The sequence below is a fragment of the Convolutriloba macropyga genome, chromosome 3 (assembly GCF_964194025.1).
Source record: "Convolutriloba macropyga chromosome 3, txConMacr16.3, whole genome shotgun sequence".
Lineage (NCBI taxonomy): Eukaryota > Metazoa > Xenacoelomorpha > Acoela > Convolutidae > Convolutriloba > Convolutriloba macropyga.
In genome coordinates, this window is record NC_134470.1 from 19,427,757 (window position 1) to 19,449,194 (window position 21,438).

At 35.2% G+C, this 21,438-nt stretch overlaps 1 protein-coding gene across 1 annotated transcript in view; it reads right to left on the reverse strand.

Moving 5' to 3' along the window:
• Positions 1-7,512: 7,512 nt before the first annotated feature.
• The window catches only part of LOC142336038 (S-phase kinase-associated protein 1-like), a 42,624-nt gene continuing 28,698 nt past the window's right edge, over positions 7,513-21,438 (reverse strand). Inside the window, exons 3-5 of the mRNA XM_075384530.1 lie at positions 21,007-21,138; positions 15,411-15,521; positions 7,513-8,299 (exon numbers count right to left, since the gene is read on the reverse strand). Coding sequence (XP_075240645.1) covers positions 8,090-8,299; positions 15,411-15,521; positions 21,007-21,138 — 453 coding nt within the window. The 3' untranslated portion in view covers positions 7,513-8,089. The remainder of the gene's footprint in view (positions 8,300-15,410; positions 15,522-21,006; positions 21,139-21,438) is intronic.

The window sequence follows — 21,438 nt, forward strand, 5'->3', positions numbered from 1 at the left end:
TGGAATGGTCAATAATCAAATACTTCATAATTTCGGTTGTTAATAACCAAACTCAACCGAAAAAACAAATGAGAAAAAAAAACTTTGACTGACATCAAAAATTCTCCAAAATACGAAGTGAAAAGTGGTCAATTTTATATCTACGAAAAACTATCAAACTAAAAGAAAGCTTGGATATAGATATACCTCATTGACTTATGAAGACTTTGATAAATGAGATTAAAATGTTCGAGAAAAAAAAACAACAAAACGGTCAGAACTCAAAATTCACATACGATGAAGTGTGAGTTGCAATATTTCCTAAGCTTCATTCATGCCACTTCCGCTTTGATTACTCCTACATACCTAGATACCAATTCCTACTGACTTATACATACCTACACAAAAAAACAGAGGCAAAACTCAAATATTTACAAAATTAATACTAAAACAGCTAGTTTTGAAGTAATCATTATCAGAGGCTAAAAAGGACAGACTATGTAGATATAGATCTCGTTCGAACTTCATTGAGACCTCTCAGTTTTGCAACTTATTAAAAATACAACAATATGCCAAAAGAAGATATTTTATGTAAACAGGTAATGTCCGATTCGGCAAAATCATTAATTGCCCAGAACAATTCGGATAGCAGCATCGATGCATCAATAACACAAGTATATCGCAGTTGCTATGTTGGTAGACAAAGTAGTTCTTTTATTTTAATCTGTGATCGATTCTTAGCCCATGGTACAAAATGTATTGTTAACACCAGTGAGACCAATTTTCTTCCATAAAAATAAGACTAGAACAAATGGAACGACAGATGTATGAATTCTAATAAAATTTTGCGTGATAAAAAATTTCTCAGGTAAACAACTACTTCTACCAAACAACAATTCTATATTAAAATTTTGGTGCTGAAGTTTAATAGAACAAATAGAACCTCACAGAAAAAATCAAATTTCGATTATGCTTCCTTAGAAAACCTCAAGGCCTAGTAAGCAATCAGAAAAATTAAAAGTCAGAGCTATCAATTCAAACACAAACCTAGAATTTGATGCCGCATTATTAATTTATGAAGACTTGAGATGGAAGGGCAAGACAACAAAACTAAGAAACGGCCCGACCTCAAAATTCACTAAAATTTTATGAAAAAACTTAGTTTCCAATCACAGAAACCATTCGCAATAAACTCAAGTCATTGAAAAGCTTCCATTATTGGAGTACCGAAATCAATCAGTCAGACTGACAAAAATTCAAAAAAAATCAATAAAAAATTCAAAAATTTACAAACATTTTACTGAAATAAATGCCTTCAAAGTAATTATTGCCATAGAAGTATAAAACTGAGAAAACGCAGGGTCATTTGGAACTCGTTAGAACTTCAATTAGACATATCAGTATTGAAACTGAATAATAAAATAACAAAGGACAAAAAATTGACAAAATTTACTTGACAAATGAAAACTTTCTGTGTCAAAGTCATCAATCATTGTTTGCCCACAGACCAGTTCGGGCAGGGCATCAGCATATATGCATCATTCGGCTAATTGCCTCGCAAGTAGTATACTTACCCACAGAAAGTAACGAGAAAAAATCCAAAACAAAATTCAAATGGCCGCGAAAAATAAAAACAGAAAAATGGCTCTGGGAATCTAAATCTAGATCCAAACGCTAATATCTTTTATTAAAAAAACACGAATAGACAAAAAAACCTAGGTCACCCTCCAGGGTGACTAAAACCCGTAAAACTTGAAAATTGTTACATAATTGGACAAAACTTTCAAAAAATGTTAAAAGTGAAATGTGCTCTGCAAAGGACAAAATTTTAAATTTCTCACTCTACGCTTGACGGGCCTTTTAGTGATACTTCTCACAACTCTCCGCAAATATATCGATCGGCCAAAATTGACTAAACAAAGAAAAAAACCAGCATAAAATTCCTCCTCCTCCCCCCCCACACCACAAGTGGGGTCGGAAAAACAAGTTACAGTGTTGAAAGGTAGAAGGTATCAAACTACAGCTATTCATAACGACTTAGACAACACTCAATTGCAAAAACTTTGATTCTGAGTTTGGTCCGCCTTTCGTTCAGTTTGGTTTCATTAGGTCAGTCAAGGCTACAAAATAAAATGTGGTAAATGCCACAAAACAATTCATGGTTCTAAAAGCTTACAGTTACGTGTTAAGTTTTCCTCACTCAAAGAACGCTTATTGTCAAAAAATTTCCAAATTCTTAAGTCGTTAGTATTTTTTGCCCGTTTATTACTTTATCTTGCAAGTAATAATCTGAGTTAATTTTCTCATAAAGAACAGCTTTAGTTTTCAGAAAGTATCAATGCGCAACTTTTGGAGAAATTAGACAGCAATTAAATTCGGCGAAATTCCAGGGAAATTCAAACTTTTGATCAGACCTCGTGGTTTTTTGTCATCTTGTCTATTCTTAGAGTAAACAAAGAACGACCTCCATTTTTCTATTGTTTCGAATATTTGCCAACTTAAAACATGAGCTTCTGACTCCTTGTGCGTCTTCGATTTCTGCAATTATTGAATGCCCTTTAAATCAAATAATGTTTATACGTACTAAATTTGTGTAACGCCAATTTGCGAAATTGAGAATTGGAGAAACTGTTCTTTCCGCCATTTTTCGCGGTAGGTTTACATGTCACGTAGATGCTTTTTCATGTTCCATCATTCTCGAATGACGATAATGACAACACCAAGTATAGTTATTGATTTTCAAGCTGTTTTCTCGAATTTATTGACCACGCAACTAAGATTTCTATCATGAAAAACGAAACCAGTTTTGCCCAACTTTCATTTTGCCTTTCAATTAGCAGCTCTAACTCAAACTGAGGAAATTAGATCACGCAAAAATCAAGAAGTCAAGCATGATAAAAGTCATGATGAATTAGGTGCCAGCGAAAAAAATCTCATTAGGGGAAATCGCATTAGAATATTCATCGACTAACATCGGACAAATTTCTCTGACGACAGGAGCGGTAATTTAATTCAAGGGCTGTAGCCTAGATAAATTTTTGTTTATGGGTACAAAAACACCCAACCAGGGTGAGTTTCGAGCCCCCGACCTCCACTGTCCTCGACTGACGCATTAACCACTCGGCTATACAGTCCTTGTAATTCTCTACGCTACAGTCGCTTTAACTTTAGCAACAAACTTTACTTTACGAGTGAGAGCAAGTGAGATCACTGCGCATTAAGAAAAGCATGAAAAAGTTACTTCCGAAGTCAAAGAAAGCTATAGAACAAAAGCACAAAAACGTCAAGCAAAAATGTTGCATAAAAAGACACATGGTTGCAATAACAGCTTCAAGTTTTCTATGAGAGCCATTAATCATCAGTACTGATTAATTGCTTCCTTTGAGAGCAATTAAAAATCAAACCGACAAATGTCGGAAGAATTGCTCTTGAACGACAGGCGAGGCTGTGGCTGTTAAATCAAGGGGACAATAGCCTAGATCAATTTCTCATTATGGGTAAAAAAAAAATCCCGTCCCCGCCCGAGATTCGAACCTTTGACCTCCAGAACCGTGACCCCAAGCACTTCCAAAAGCTCTATCAGAACCTTGTTCTGGCTCTGCTGTAACCAATTTATATTAGCAACAAGCTTTACTTCGGAGAGAGCAATAGAGATCACTCAAAAATGTCGAACGAAAGCGTGAAAAAGAAACAAACTTTACTTTACGAGTGAGGGCAAGTGAGATCACTGCGCATTAAGAAAAGCATGAAAAAGTTACTTCCGAAGTCAAAGAAAGTTATAGAACAAAAGCACAAAAACGTGAAGCAAAAATGTTGCATAAAAAGACACATGGTTGCAATAACAGCTTCAAGTTTTGTATGAGAGCCATTAATCATCAGTACTGATTAACTGCTTCCTTTGAGAGCAATTAAAAAACAAACCGACAAATGTCAGAAGAATTACTCTTGAACGACAGGCGAGGCTGTGGCTGTTAAATCAAGGGGACAATAGCCTAGATCAATTTCTCATTATGGGTAAAAAAAAATCCCGTCCCCACCCGAGATTCGAACCTTTGACCTCCAGAACCGTGACCCCAAGCACTTCCAACAGCTCTATCAGAACCTTGTTCTGGCTCTGCTGTAACCAATTTATATTAGCAACAAGCTTTACTTCGGAGTGAGAGCAATAGAGATCACTCAAAAATGTCGAACGAAAGCGTGAAAAAGAAATGTTCTAGAAAAGGCGCAAAATTGTCAAGCGAAAAATTTGCATTAAAAAAAGACATACACGTTTACAATAATTGCTATGAACTTCGTTCAGGAGCAATTAACCACAAATTATAGATCGTATATCCTGCAACAGCCAAGTAACAGCCAATTTGTTTATTCGGGCAGCTTACTATTGGTTTCTGAAAAAAGACGCACATTTACAATAATTGCTATGCACTTCTTTCAAGAGCAATTAATAACAACAGCAACAATGTGAACAGAATTATATATAAGAATCTGACAACAGAAAACCAGTACCCATATCAAAAGATTCATATTAGAATAAAACAGAAAAGCAAAAAAAAATCCGGGCTTCTTTTTTGAAAGCAGAATTTTGAATTTTCCAGGAAAAGTTTTCAGTTGCTTTTCCAGCCCAAAATGCAACTAGCACATAATTGTACCGATTTATAGGCTTTCGTCGGTACAAAAGTCAAACGAAAAATTTGAAAGCCATGATTAAGAAAATTTTACTCCCTCCGTTGGATAACTGAAAAATTGTCTTTTTTTAAATTTTTTAACTTCAAAACCCAGGGAATGCGGTTATCGCTTCGTTTCACTTTTAACTTATCAAAAACCGGCACAAATACTATCTGCTCGCTGTTGGAAAAACCTCTAATTAGCATCTATGATAATGATTAGATCTTCAATATGTCTATTGCATATTTCACGCATCAAAGCCTAAAAATGAAACGCCAACACAAAAACCGACTAGCTTCAAGCCTCGAAAATTAAAATTTCTCTTAAGAACACTAATTAGCCAAACCCGGCGCATGGAAAATCATTTTGTCAGATTAACCGTTTCGCAAATCACCCAAAATTGCCTGAACAAACATAAGGTATAGAGAGAATGTCGCGACTTCAATCATCTGCATATTAAATTTTTTGTTAATAACTGCCAGATGTGAATGGATTTTTGAATGATTTGTGAAAATCTAATATTTAGGGCCGTTACTCCACAAAGTAATTTCTATATGTAAAGTCATTTCGGTCAGAATCAAATACTTTGTTATTTCTGTATTTATCCCCGAATTAAGATGATTTACTGATTTTTTTGCCTGATGAGATCTTTTTCAATTTACCGTATGAGAATATATTTTCTTAATGCCACAAAAATAATCAGTACCCATGGTATTTTAAGGCGTCCACAGATGCAGGAAATCCTTGGTTTTTCAGAGCTGCCATTGTTTGACATCCACTAAAATAACTAATAACCGACATAATTAACCTAATACTTAGCCACATTACATTCTCCACTAATGTCGGTCAAATCGCTCTCAAACGAACGGTTGGTTTCGGTACCACTGGTGGCGCAGGATGAGAAGGGGTTTCAAATAACCAGACTGAGGAGGTTGAACTGTTCTTTTTGCGGGAAGAGTGAGAAGATTAAGAATCTCCCTCAAAACAATTTCAGTGGATCGCATACTTCGAGACTTATGAGGCTCAAAGAGCTGTTCATCCGCTTAAAACTCTCCAGGCTTAACCTGTTTATCCCTTTTTGAAGACGAAAAGTCAGGCGAAAATCGATGTTTGAGAGCAATTACATAAACGAATTGATACCAACATTTTAGACGTCAATCAACTCAAACTTCCTCAATTACCACTTAGATAGTTACCCGATAATCACTTCTATTGCATCTTAAGGGAGACAAAATACGAAGCTCAGAGTAAACAGAAGTCATCGGCATCGTTCTCATTGTGGAATCCAGCTTTACACATGAGCTTAATGAATGTACGAGTCAAGACGCAAAACGGTGGACATTAAAAAGATTGCTCGCTCGTAACAATTTCGCTTTAATCTCTAACATTTACACAACATTCCAGAGGAGACATTTCAACTTCTAAAACTCAACGTCTGCCAACTTGCGTTGAACGCAACGTGCAAGAGATCCTGACGCACTATCTATTGGCAAGAACAAAACATACAATGGATTAAATCATTTCAGGAATCTTTCTTCTGGCTGCCTTGTTTTCTTATATGCAATAATAACTAGTAACAGTAACGTACTGTTTGTACTGTGAAACATAACTTATTTAGTTATGGTTACATTTTACCACTTACTCACTAAAAATTTGCAAGTTATCAAGTTAAAACTGGATTGAAATCAAAACCGTGAATACTTTCACGTCTCGATCAGTGACCTGTCAGACATCCTAATCAAAAATTAAAAACAAAAACATGAAAAACAAATATGATTTATGTCATATAAACTGCACTATTCAACTTTGAAACGTCACTTCTTAGCAACAATACTTATTAAATATCTCGGTTAACCAGCTTATTCCAACAAATTTAATTCAAAAGAAATATGCAAAAATCCTGAAAAACAGACGAAAATGAACCAAAATTTGTTTAAAATTACTCAATTTTCTTTAAAGAACACAAACCATTATCAATATTAATCAAATCAAGATATCACTAAATACCTTAAGCTGAACCTTAAGAAAACCTCAATTTCTATTAAAAAAAATTGAAGATCGTAAAAAAGCGTTCCACAGGGCAAAGTGGCAAAATAAGCTCAAAATATCATCTAAAAGTATATTCTTCGCTCGAAATGAAAAAATATACTTCCCAACACAGTATTACAAGCCAAAATCGACGAAACAACTTTGTCTAAAAAGAGTTAAAACTGAAAAACCTCTTGGAAAAATCCGCACGTGATCAAAAAATATCGCACGCTTAGCAAAATTTTTTTGCGCTCTCTTATAATACTGCATGAACAAAACCCACTCTTTCTCTCTGCGTTTGATTTTTATTCAGCAGATTAACCAAAACAATTGATTTCACGTGCGGTATTCGACTTTGCATCCTGTGAGACAGCACACCAATACAATCCGAATATTTAGGATCATAAAAAGACAAAGCACCAGCACGATCTAAATTCTTTGGATTGTAAAAGGAGAGCACCTAAATAATAGCCGTGAGAGGCTTGGAGCGGCTACAATCTTTGAAACGTGGAAGCAAACGAATTCATGCCAATATTACGGGCGTCACTCAACTAAAATGTAATTCCTGAATCACCGCTCAGATAATTACCGTATACTACCTTCTATTGAAGCTTTATGTTATTCTGAGATCTTATACTAAGATCAGTGAAACTCATGTGCCCATGACATTGTTTGTTTTCATTATGGAAATCCAGCTCTACATATAAGCCTAATGAATTTATTGTTCAGGACGCAAAACGGTCGCCTTTAATAAGACTGCTCGCTCATATCAATTTTGCTGACAACTCTTTGTAACATTAACACAACATGCCTAAGGAAAGATCTTTTTCAAAACTCAAACGTCCGCCAACTTGAATTCAACGCGGCGTGTAACAGATCCTGACGCACTATCTATTTACATGAACATAACATACAATGGAGAAAGTCATTTCGGGAATTCTCTAACTGCTGGCTTGTTTTCTTATATGCAATATTGAACTAAAAAAGGTTGCAAGTAGTAACAGTAACGTACTTACTTAGTTATGGTTACATTTTACCACGTATTTAGCTGATTAAAATTTGCAAGTATTCAATTTAAGATTGGATTGATATCAAAACGGTGAATAGTACCAAGTTATCGCTTCACTAAATAAGCATTGGGCAACTATTTCCTTTCCCCCACTGGATGATTGTAACAATATATCAATAATTTTGGCATCTTTAAAATACTATTCATAAATACTTCCACCTCTTAGGCTATACGACTTAAAACTTTCAACTCTAACACCAATGCAAAGAGAAATTAATTTGTTGGCGTAAGCTTGTGAAAAATAAACAACTGAGGGGGAAAGGAAGCTGTTTGCAATTATCTAGAGCAGGTAAAGGTTAATGTTCTTAATATGATCTATATTTCACATGTTCCACTCAATTACTAGCTCTACTTCTCTTCGCACCATGCGTTCTCTTTTTTAATCTGTTCCTCCTCAGCGGGAGTGAAGTCGTTCACAATGTTGAATGTCTTTCTGATCTCTTCAGGTGTCTTTCCTTTAATCATGTTGGCTACAGTCTTGCAGCTCACGTCCAGGAGACCTTTGATGTCCAGAAAGTTGGCAGCCAAAATGATCTCGAACAGAGTTCCCTGGTCAACCTTGAAACACAAATTAATTCAGGAAAGGCTTTCCCTCGTGTACAATATGAACTATTCTGCGTGATTTTCACACTTTTAAAATAACAGCTTTTGATTCTGCAGGCCATCATTGCCACAAAACGCACATATATTTGTTACACAAGCTAATGCAAACAGTTTTAATCACAGGAGTAAAAGTCACTCTGATAACTCACTCAGTGTGTTAATACTAGCGTCAACCTCGGTTAAAAAGTTATGACAATGAAGAGAGAGAGAGAGATGAAAGGGGATACGAACTCGAGCATAACAGCCTCAAGAAAACGATTATTTTCAAACTCTCTAAAATTCTCAGATTGCCAGAAAACAATTGCGATTGATTTGAAGATAGTCTCACAAAACACCTACGAATACGTAGTTTCACAAAACACCACTGAACAAATTAATTTTCCACCAACTATTGTGAAACCTTAAAGTTGATTTAGAGGACTTTGACTGACCTATGCATTGCCTCTATACGCGTCCCTAGAATAACGTTAATTTAAAGTGAGACATTCTCGTTTGATCTTAACTCAGCCAATCAAATTGTGTTACCAAAAGAAACATTCCCGCGAAAGGAACAAAAAAACTGTCCAAGACGACTACATAATGTCACTCACACTATAGAGCGACATGGTCGTTAACAACAATCTTGAGCACGGAACAAAATATCGAACGGAAAGCGGATAATGGACAGAGAACTGAACTGAGCGTAAATTTCGGAAGTCACAATACCATTTTTAAAAAACTAACCGAGTACGAGAACTAAAAGAGCATCTAAATAAAGATTAACAAGTTTCACAACTTAAAAAGAAGGACATCTAATAGCACTCGCAAAAATCAGATTCCATGAGACCATCCATATACCATAAATTCTTTGAGAAACACGTGGTATATCATTACTCATAATATCAAAAAAACTATGCTTATTGCATTGGGTTTCGGCGCCTAACAATTTCTCCTGAAAACTTTGTGTTGTCGAAAGATCCATTGACAAATAAAAAACTTATGAGGAGCTCATCAAACGTAACCTTCCAAACGAATTTCAACAGTTCAAAAACCAATTGAGCCCAGAACCCAGTCACAAAATCTTTTCAATCATTTATTGCCATTCAGCATTTTAGGAACTTTCTGAAAATGGTCAACTTGGAGCTGTTCGCGTGAAAAACGTTCAAGACACAAAATTCAATAAGTGTAAATTTTAACTTTCAATTACAACTAGTCCTCAGAGCTCTGCAAAAATAGCAGCTAAAAGCTAGAAAGGACGAAAAATTGCGACGAAACGCCACCTATCGAAAGAATAAAAATAACAAAATATTGAAAACACCAAACAATTAGTGACAGACAGAAAATTGCCTTCACCATTCAAATTTCAACACCACAATTCATCATTCAAAAGAGACTCATTCAACTGAGCTGGCAAAAGAGACTGCCGAAATCCCATAGCTAAGACCCGCACGGCCCAAAACAAACGTAACAGACTACCGTTGGTCGAATTGCTCTCGAACGACTGGCGAGCGGTTGGCTTCGTCAGCAGCTAGGTACAATTTAGTATGACTATCTTCAACTTAATAGAAGGGGAATGGAGTTAGCGTGGCACGGGGTTCAAGGGGGCGGGAGAAACGAGGGGGGGTATCAAACTCTTGACCGCCCTCAACACCATAAATTTTGTCTCCATAACAATGTTGAAACGGATACTTAGAAGCCAGTAAGCCATAAGGCTCTATGATAACTTTCTGTCCTCCGGACGTTACCTGTTTATCCCGTTTTTAAAAAAAATTGAAAAGGGTCGTCGGTCAAACAAAAAATCGTAAAAAGACCCAGGACTAATATAAATGCTACAAATTTCGTTTGAGATCAATTAATAAACGTAACCGAATAGACGTCGGAAGAATTGCTCTGGAACGACTAGTGGGAGCTCTAATCAATTGCAGCCTGCTTCAGTCGGGTGATGGAAGTCTAAATGGGACTAAGAAAATCAACAGTGGGCTTCAAATAACCCCATTAGAGGTTAACATATGTGGTATTATTCAGATTCAAAGTGAAAATGTCACCAGTTTCGGCGCATTTTTTATTTGACTTTGTATTAAATTGCCACCAATAATTGAGTTCAGCTGCTTGAAATTGTGATTGAGAGAGAATTTTAGACCACGCGAAACGCAAAAATGCACACGTTTACAATAATTGCTGTGAACTTCGTTCAAGACCAAATTAAACACAATCATTGGTCAGGTTACAATATTTTTTTCGACACCTGTCGACTCTGAAGGATCACACTCATCTTATTCATAACAATCTTGTATAGGATTACTCAATTCAAGTATCTGGTTTTGATTTCAGCACTGCAGGGTCAGAAGAAAAATCGGTCAAGAGAAAAATTACACAAAAAAGACCACAAGACTAAAATAATTGCAAGAATCTTCGTTTGAGAGCAATTAAACATTCAAAAAGGAGACAATCTGACTTCAAAATTTTGCATTATTTCAATATCAACATAGAAACAATGGGTCCTTCAATCATCATGCTCTCAAACATAACAGACTATCACCAAACTCTACGCCCTTCACAAAAGAACATAAGTCTCCTAAGTTAGTGAAATTGCATACTTAGACATCAGGAAACTGCAAAGCCCAAAGACAACTCGCACAACTAAGAGTGAAAACTGACGCAGGCAATTTAGTCGAAATTGAATGTATGTATGCACAAAATCAGAATTAAGTGATCGTGACGCCATATGACCGTAACAAAAAAAAACTTGACATCAAAAACACAGGACAAATTCTGATTCACAATACAAAAATCAGAAGTCAAAACAAATCCCATAATCCTATATGCGCAAAATTGAACAAAAATCTAACAGCAATTAAAATTATTTTCAAAGATCTAATGTAATAACGACCAGCCGAAACAAGATGTTTCGGAAACAAACACTACATATCGAAAACAAACGGTAGCGTACGAAGTTATAAAGTGGGAGCCAAAAATACGCCACACTAGATCAGAAAGAAGTTATTTTCGAAATCTAGCAATAAGACAACACGAAACGCAACAAAGACATGCAAAACTCAAAATACAATTGGTATTTTTTGCAAAATCAAGTCCAAATCATAAAAACGATTGCTATCAACTCAATTTACTAATTTGAACAATGTAATTCTCTTTAGTAACCCATGAAACCTTTCATTAAAAATACCAAGTGATGAGAAAACAAAAAAGTGGTAACAAAAAAACATCAAAAACTGGCTAATACTTTTAGAATCGAATCGTGTAAAACTCAAAGTATCGGCTACAAAATGAAGCCATTATTTCGTTCAACTAAAGTTTATCAGTAGAAAACCGATGAGACCTGTCAGTACGCTGAGACCGGATTAGGTTATTACACAGCAAAGATACATCAAAGAACAGCAAAGCAATAATAGAAAGCAACAAAGAAAGCAAAGAATAACATTCACAATTAGCAACCTATAACTATCCTTAATTAGATTATAAAAAGTACAACGAATACTTGGAAACTAAAAACTTCACTAAATTTTTTTAACAAACAGTGTCAAAGTCATGAAAACCACATCTGCGCACAAGTCGAACCATTAATAATACTCATTCATGCCTCATTACCAACCAATAACACGCGTCAATAATGATACAAAGGGCTAAAATAGAAAACAAAAATGCGGGCGAGAATAAAAATTAAAAATTTATAGCACTAAATAGTGTCTAAGACATAAAAAGTATTAGACTCCCGTTGATGAATAGAAGCCACTATAAAACAGATGCATCATATAAATAGCGCTCAAGAGAAGCAATTCTGAAATAAAGTCAAATTGGTTGTGAAAAACTAAACAGAAAATTTTTTATAACCTATTTCTCAAACCACTTTAAAGGTAGTTCGAAAAAAGCATACTTCATACGTTCTCTTTTTTGCTAACTTTTGAGCTCTTGCGTAACTAAAATCACAACTCAATTTGATTTCGCTATTTGAATTCTCACTGGCGTAAAAAAAACCGAAAAGTGTGTGAGATTTGAAATACATACCGACTCAATCCAAATCCTTCGGATTGTTAAAATCCAAGAGAAGTTAAATAATAACTCGAGCTATAACTTTGTCTCTTCCAAAACCAACATTTTAATTGTGGATACTTTTGGTGATAAAGCAATGAACAGTATCACCAAAACAATAACAAAGCGAAAGCAGATAACCTGGTATCAAAAAAACTCTTGAATTGCATATTGCATAAAGAGACAAGTAGGGTCATACATTGCAAGGATTTGCAAGATACATAGTATAAATGTCTTCAGAATTAACATTTCATTGCTAAGTTCTGCGCAAAAACCCAGCTGATAGCTGAAAAGAATTCAGTTACTCCTAACTTGGACAGAATGCCCCATAAAATAAACTGCAGGTTACATTGCTAATTTAATAGTCTTACGTTCACATAGCAAAGCTGCAACAATTAACAAAAATTCTAGCTAACCTCAATGGATTTTAAAAATTTGCAGTTCAAAAAATTGGAAGTAGAAGCTAGAAGGCAAGACCTCTAGAAACTGTGACCAGTCTTAATTTAATACCCGTATGTCAATGAAACACAATAGCAATTTGGGCACAAAGGAACTTTTCACCTTGCATTTACTTCTCAGTACCTTCAGCGAACTTAACACAAAAGATTAATAAAAACATTGGGACTTAAATGAAATTAATGCCCCAGGGGTTTACTTGTTCCTGTTTTAAAAGCTAAAGGTCATCAAAAGATCAGTAAAGACACAAAACAACTCAGTTCTCAAAAGAAATACTTGAAAATCCTTGACGATAATCCGCAAAAGAATTAAAATTACAAGCCAAACGGATTTAAAAAAACTACAAATAAGAAACAAATTGTAGAAACAAATTTGACGTCGAGTATTTGTTCCCAATCAAAAACGCAAAGGACATCAAAGTTCAAGGGAACAGATATGCTTCAGATAACAAAGGAAAAACCGAAAGAATTGAACAATAACCAAACCAACGATTACCACTGGCCTGACCAGCAGACCAACTGAAGATTAAGAGCTAAACAAACATAGTTTCCCAAACTCAGAGAAAAAGAATAATCTTCCTACCTTTCCATCAAAACGTCAGAGAAATAAAATTGTCATTCAAAAGTAATCTTGCCTGACATTTTAAATTTCTCCAAAGTCAACATTCAATTGCAAAAATCTACGCAAGAAGCCAGCTCCAAGCTCACAAAAAACACAAAAATTATCAAAAAACTTAAAACATCGTTTAACATTTTCTTGAGAACCAACTTTCTTTCTGAGAGGAACCCTATACATAAAAAAGGCAAACAGAGGGGAAAACCATCTAACTTTATTAATCCAAAAACAATTAGTTGCTGAAATTCTTCATTTCTGTTCTGCTTTTAAAATGTGCAAAAAAAAAACTGAAAAATTCGATCTAAAAAAATTCAGCCTAAACGGAAAAAAATCCTCCAAAACGGAAGTGAAATCAAATTACTGCTGATAACATGCCGCTACGATATTTGACTAGTTCAATCTAATACCCATAAAATTTTAAAACGTGAATTGCTTAATTTTGGGCTTACAAACTTCAAAAGTAACTGTTTCACATTGAATTTAATGCTTCAAAGTAAACTCAGCACTTAAAATCCTGTACAGCCAGCTCAACGACTAAAGCAACTTGACGCGCGTACTTTATCTGGTTATCCCGTCTTGAAAAAATATTGAAAAAAAGTTGCAAAAGGAGCTCGAAAATCAAATTCCTTTGAATTGCAAAATGAGAAAAAAAATCAAAGATCCATGATTAGACCAATTACCCCTTCGCTATCGTTTTCTAGGAAATTAATATAACACGACTTAAATATTCACGACCAATTAGGCAGAAAAAAAACATTTGAGCAATTAGAAACAAATGGACTAACGTCGTACGGAATGCTCTCGAACGACAGGCGGTGCAATCTAATTTAATGGGGAGGCGGGTTGTTGCTTAAAGGTTTTTATGAATGCAAAATTCCCGACCCCAGAGGAGTTCGCACCGGCAACCTTCAGGATAAAAGACTGCCATCTTGACCACTAAGCTACAATTGCTTTACTTCTCGCTCGCTAACAATCGTTTCTATATTAGCAACCAACTTTACTTCAGAATGAGAGCAACTGAGATCACTCAAAAATGAATAACTCAAGCGTGAAAAAGCTCAAGAAGCCAAAGAATATTTTTAAACAACAGCGCAAAAGCGTTCAAGCCAAAACTTTGCATAAAAAGAAAAAAAATTCGAGTACAATATTTGTCTCAAACTTCGTTCGAGAACAATTAAACATAGCTGGCAGATTGCCAGAAAATAGCCGCAATAGATTCGTAGATCGGCAGTCTAAAAAAACAGTAAAAAAGACAGACCAAAAAAATTCGTCTTTTCATTGAAGGCTGATCTGTTATATTTTGATTTAAAATCTGTATAAAATATTGCTGCCTCTATTAGCTGATCTCAAATAACCTTCATTTAGAGTGATACACACCCATTTGACCTTATCTCTTTGAATTAAAGTAAATAAAAGTCAATTTCAAAGTGAGGAAGTCATTTTTGAGAGTGAGGTAAGTCAAGTGTGACCAAAAATTTAATCACGCGCATGAACAAAAAAACTCGCTCCACTAAGAGCGAAAAATGACGTCACACATGCAATTCAGTTGAAATTGCATGAACGAATGAACAAAAAATGGCTGTGACGTCATATGGTCGTAACAAAAATCATGACGACGAAATAAAAAAAAAACCAAGAGAAGGCCAATAATAGCCTCAGCTATCGCTGTGCGGCTATTAAACAAACTTTATATTAATTTGAACATAATTCTGAAATACTTTATATTTATAAAAATTTATTGTTCACTTCATTCACTGTTTGAATGTGGCCACATATTGCGTTCTGGATTGCATTTCAAATTTGTGTCAAACAAGACTGGAAACCGAAAACAATAAGAGCAGCTAAAGCAGGTTGAAATGATCAAAAAGCTGCTTCAAACTTTTGAGGTGTTTTCAGTAACAAAATATAAAAATATTTTTAAAATTCATTCAGTACTTTCGTGCACTACTAGTGGTGATATTGCGTGTACCTTGAGGAACTCCTGGTCCCATGGAGGGATATCGTCAGTCCTCTTCTCTCTGTTCTCATCATCCTCAGGAAGAGGAGGGTCGTCCTTGTGGTGCTTCAGCCACTCCAACACCTATAACACATCACCTCGCTTTGTCTGTGTAATAACTTCATTACCGAAGATTCTAACAGCTTTAACTTCTATTCAATTGTTTTTGATTTCATAAAGTTGAAATGCAAGCAACCGTTCAGAGAAAAAATTCTAGACGTGCAAAAGAACATCAATATGCCGATATCTGCATGTTTTAAATTTGAACTTTGTCTTTTGTAACGTTCGCTAGCGTTTCAACTTGCTGCTACGACTATAGTTCGTGTACATGCTTCGACAAGTTTCGCACCTTTTTACACAAAAGTATGAGAACATGATAAAACATCAAAGAAATCCAATAATAAAACTTCTGATTGCTCCGACCCCACCTTAGGAACAGTATGCTCAACTAGGTTTTTTGTTTGCTTTTTTTTCAATTTTGGCTGATCGATATATTCATCGCAGAGAGGTGCGAGTGTTATCACTAAAAAGCCCTTCAAGCGTAAAGCATATACTTAAAAATTTCGAATTTTAATTTTTTTGGAGAAGTTTTCAAAAGTTCTCAACGAGTTTCAAAAGTTTTAAAGGTTTTAAAAGAGGTCAACGAGTTTTAAAAGTCAACGAGTTGAATCTTTTCATACGACTAAAGAAAGAGCAAAAAAAGTCGGGCAAAACTCATTAATGGTTGCCAAACTCATTGATGGTTTACGAAAATATTATAGGGGCGTAAAACGATTTTGGCGTAAAAGACTTGTAAATTCAAATTTTAATTTTTTCGAGAAGTCAACGAGTTTTAAAAGTCAACGAGTTGAATCTTTTCATAAGACTAAAGAAAAAGCAACAAATTCGGGAAAAACTCATTAATGGTTTACGAAAACATTGTAGGGGTAAAAAAACATGAGTTATTCTCCGAAAAATAAATACAACTTTTGATATATCTAAATCGGGTTTTTGACCAATTTACTTTATTTCACTACTTTTTTCAAAATCTTATTTCCAGTAACAAGTTTGATTTTGACTTAACCACACAAATTTTTCAAATTTTTCGTGATTTTGTTGTGACATTTGACCATAATTCGAGTATTTGAAGTTAATGAAAGTTGAAATGACAGTCCTATCGAAGTCGAATGCAGGATCAAGTGAACATTCAGTTCATTGCTTATGTTTATGGTTTCGATACTTTTTAGCCTAAATCTGGTGTTCTTTTCGTACTCTCTTGACTTGTGATTAGCGGCAGAATTCATTGGCTTAACATAGCGACATAGTTGAACCTAGATAATCCCTTCTGTTGACTGCCAATCGTTTTAATTGAGTATGTTTCCCTTCATTTATTAAGCATTTATTTTTAGTCACATACCTAATCTCACTAAAGACAGGGATCATGGGCTTTATGGAGCAATACTTGTGAATCAATATTGTGTTTTTGGAGCTAAAAACTAATGGTTGTTTTTTTGGTATTTATGGTTTAAAAAAATTGATGGATTCTTGAACTTTTATACTCGTATTTTGCCCCCTTTTTTCTTATTCAGCTGACCAGTTAAACGGTCTCATTACAAACAAGTCATAGCACTCTGCATTCTGGTGAAAGAAAAGTTGAATTGTTTATCATAGGTTTTATCCCATGGGTATTTTGACTTTGCTACTAAGTTTTCAAAAAAGATAGTTTTGGCCGCAATTACTGTTTATTGCTGTTACTTTGTTTTTGTTGCTTGTCTTGTCTCGTAGTCTCATTAATGCCAGGTCTCATTGGCTATTTAATGCTGCTTTTTTAATTGTTCCGACCCCTCTTGAGGGGGGAGGAGCTATATACTCAAATGGGTTTTTTTGTTCAGACAATTTTGGCCGATCGATAGTTGTTGAGAGTTGAGACTAGTATCATTAGAAAGCTTGTCCAGCGTAGAACCTGGAATTAAAGAGATTTTTTTGATTTTGTTTTTTACAGGGTATCCAGGTTAAAAACATGAGAAGACAGAGTGAATTCCGTTGATTTTTTTCATATTTTGCGGAATTTTTGACTTAAAATTTTGCTAATTTTGCTAGAAGTTGTTCAATTTTATAAAGAAAGTTGATTCTATTTTTAAAGACAAAAAATTTGGTCGGCTATTTTTTATTTTGTCAAAAATTCTGGCTAAATGTTTCAGAAATTCAGACTTTCATCAAAAACATCACGAAATAAGTTTCTTTAGCCCACCTTGATTAAATTTGCAGGAAATATACACCCAAACACAACTAACACAATCTTTGTGGACTTAAAAGGGGCTATTTCTACTTCGAATTCCGTTGCGAGTGCTCCGTAATTAAAACTTTGCCGTTTTTTGCTAACTTTACTCGTTGATTATCAAAAACGCAGCATTTTTGATTTTTTAACAAAATATCAATATCTATAACAATTGAAAAAGTAAGTGTTCTTAACGGAAGAGCAACATTAGCAGAGCTAGCTTTGGACCACTCTTGGACTGCTACAATCCGGAAATAATTTGGATTTTAATTGTAATCAGTCGTTCTTTTTTATAAAATTCGATCTTTATATATTATTAAAATGACAGAACATTTCAATTCAAGGCTCACTAGTGATAGGTCCCATTCGCTTGCTAATTAGCTCCAAATTATTGCATCAAGTTCATTACTTGAGGCTTATAGTCGTTTTGACTTAAAACATTTGATTTTGTAAATAAAAGGCATAATCGATAATATTAAAATCCTTAACGATAGACTCCCGTTTTAACGGCTTCGACAATACTTCCTCCAAGAATTTGATTGAATTTTTTAATTTTGTCTTTAACTGTCGTTTCATCTTTGTCTTTTTAGTCGTATGAAATTTCCTGTATAATTACCCGGTTTCATTGGCTTTTCATGGAAAAATAGATGGGCCGATATTCTGACATTAGTAGATAGCTGATGGCTTTCAAGACTTTGAAAACAATTGTTTTCCAGAAAAAAAACTTTCATTTTCCTCCTTTCATTGTCTGTTTGTTACCTAGTCTGGTTAATTACAGGCCAAATAAGACAATATTGTTGTCAAGGGAAGGTGCCAAAGGACCTGGTGTCACGAAATCGACTTTATTAGCTCCAATACGGGTTTTTCACAAAGTAAATTAATTTTTGACTGTTATATTTCCGTTCTTATTGTAGACGTAAGATATATTCTGGACAATTGCATCTCTCAGGGGCTTCCTTTGGAAGAATAAGCGAACCTATTTAATTATTTAATTTTGTAATTAATGACTTTCATGTCTTTGGAAATAATTTTTTTTCGAAAATTTACTTAATTTTGCCTTTTCTCATCTTTGTATACTTGTTAACTGGTTTCATTAATGAGAGGTCTAAATAAATTATCGGTGTTCGGAGAAGGTGCAACCGAACATATTTTGAGGGCCAAAGTATGGCTTTACAGCTTCGAAAGTGAGTTCTGGCAAAATTTAACTGATTTTTTGTTTGTCTATTTGTTGTTCTTTTTGTAACCGCATAAAAACTGAATACCGACTGTTCTTATTTCCCACCCTTAGAAACACTGGTAATCGTAAACCTATGGGATATTTTAGTTGATTTCGAATGGTTTGCATTACTTGAAATTAATTGTTTTCAAAATACGCGAATTTTTCAAATTTACTGTTCTTGTTCATTACTAGCAGGCCCGCAAAACCATAACCGGAAAATCATTTAAACGAATAGAAGGTTTAAAGGAAGTAAAGGTTTATGTTTTGCACCAACTCGTGCTAGAACTCATGCCCCTCGTTTAACAGCCATAGGTCTCACAACTTGAACTATCTGTGCATTGCAATTGTCTTTTGCTCTTTCTACAGCATGCAAATTTCTGGATAATAGCGTTTGTGATTTGTTTGTTTTTGCTATACCGCAAGCGTAATCAAGGCAAAATCAGGAGCGTAATCGCATATTAGGAGCTTAAAAAGGATGGTAAAGCGCGTCTCAAAACGCATTTATTACGCAATGTTACCTGATTAAGGACCCCTATAACATGTTACGTACAAGCCACCGTTTCTCACAATCGGTTTTATCTTGTCAATTAACATATTTCAGATTTGAGCTTCTGAGATTACGCATAAATCGAAAAGAAAAGCGTGCAAAACTTAGTTGAAAGCTAAGTGTGTTCTAGAAGAGCGCAGAATCAGTACGGCTAAAACTTTGCAGAAAACACACACTTACAATAAGAACTTCAAACTTAAATCGGGAGCAATTAAAAAACACAGCACCCAGGACAGTAAGTCCTCCCTCTTGGTGAGCATACTTTCAAGCCCTCTTAACCTCGTGCAAACTGCACCTGACTAACAGTCTTTCATCCCAGGTTCGGTTCTCACCCATATACTCTGAGCCTTTTAGCTCACTGAACTCTCTATCGTTATGTTCGCTTTACCATGCTGCTCAATGCGGCTGCTAAATATGCGTTTCGAGAGGCCTCTTAAACATGCAAAAATTTTGTTCAAATTTAGAGCTCACACGTTTAATATATAGGATTAGCTATTTTCTTTCTATCACACAGGAACATCAAACGGCTCAGCTTCGCAAGAAGTATTCTCGAACAGGCGGAATAATGTTGACAAGAAATTTTCATGTCTAAAAAAGTAGGGTACCCGACAACGGTTCGAACCCTTGACCCTCACATAAACAGTCATCAATCTTACCAACTGCGCTATAACGACTACATACCACCGTTTCTCACAATCGCTTTTTTTCGTATCAAAAAACACATATAAGATTGAGAGCATTTGAGATTACACATAAATCGAAAAGGAAAGCATTAAAAGCTGAGTTGAAAGCAGGGAGTGTTCTAGAATAGCGCAGAATTTGTACGGCCAAAACTTTGCAGAAAAACACGTTTACTATAAGAACTTCAAACTTAGTTCGGTAGCAATTAAACACGTAGTACCCAGGCCAGCAAATCCTGCCTCTTGGCGAGCATACTTTCAAGCCTTCTTAGCCTCGTGGTAACTGCACCTGACTAACAGTCTTTTGTCCCAGGTTCGGTTCTCACGCATCTTTACTTTGAGCCTTCACTGAACTCACTCGTTATGTTCGCTTAACCATGCTGCTCAATGCGGCTCTTAAACGCGCTTCTCGAGAGGCCCCTTAAACGTGCAACAATTTTGTCCAAATTTAGAGCCCACGCGTTTAATATATAGGAAGGTTTGTCCAATTGTCCGACGCTATTTTGACTATTTTTAAGTTTTGTTTTTTTTTAAACGGACAAATTTTTTGATGTAATTAATGTTTGTTGTTGTTCTTTGATTTTGCTGATCGTCTTGACTCGCTTTCTTAATATTGGCATATCTCATCAATCTAATGCATTTTTTACTCCACCGAGTTATTTGCTTTGGAGGCTATCTTTTCGTTCATACACCATTTTTTTTAAATCTTGAATTTTTGGGGTTTGATATCTGTTCCTCATTTGGTAGACAATTAAGCCAAAATGTGGATGAGCGGGGTCGGAGCATTATATAAAAAATGCACATTAGCAGCCCACTTGTTTAATGTATGATAAAATCACAAAGCTTATCGTCTAGTTGGAACTAACCTTTCTGAAAATGGTGGAGTTAATGTTCTGTAGGGTGATTTCCTCTTCCTCTCCTTCTGCAGCCGGGATGTCTGCACACATTCGCCTAATCGTTTCAGCTTTACTGACGTCTGCTTCGGGGATTTTGAAAACCTGAAACCAATTCGAAAATTAAATTTATATCAACTTCTCAAAACCAGTGTTCGGTCTCATGAGAATCAATTTTACCCAATGATCGACTAGAGAAAAGTCAAAATACCCAACGCACTTGATTAGCTGTTAATGTTTGACAATTCTACTAGAAAATTTTTTTTCAGGTACTCTTTTATCTCTTTCAAGTGATACTTGCAAAAAATTTGTCACAAATCACGATGCTAAGCACTCACTCTTTACTGCCCCTCTCTCTAAAAAGCTCGTTTTAGGCACAGCAAAAGGAAATAACTAAGTTATAGG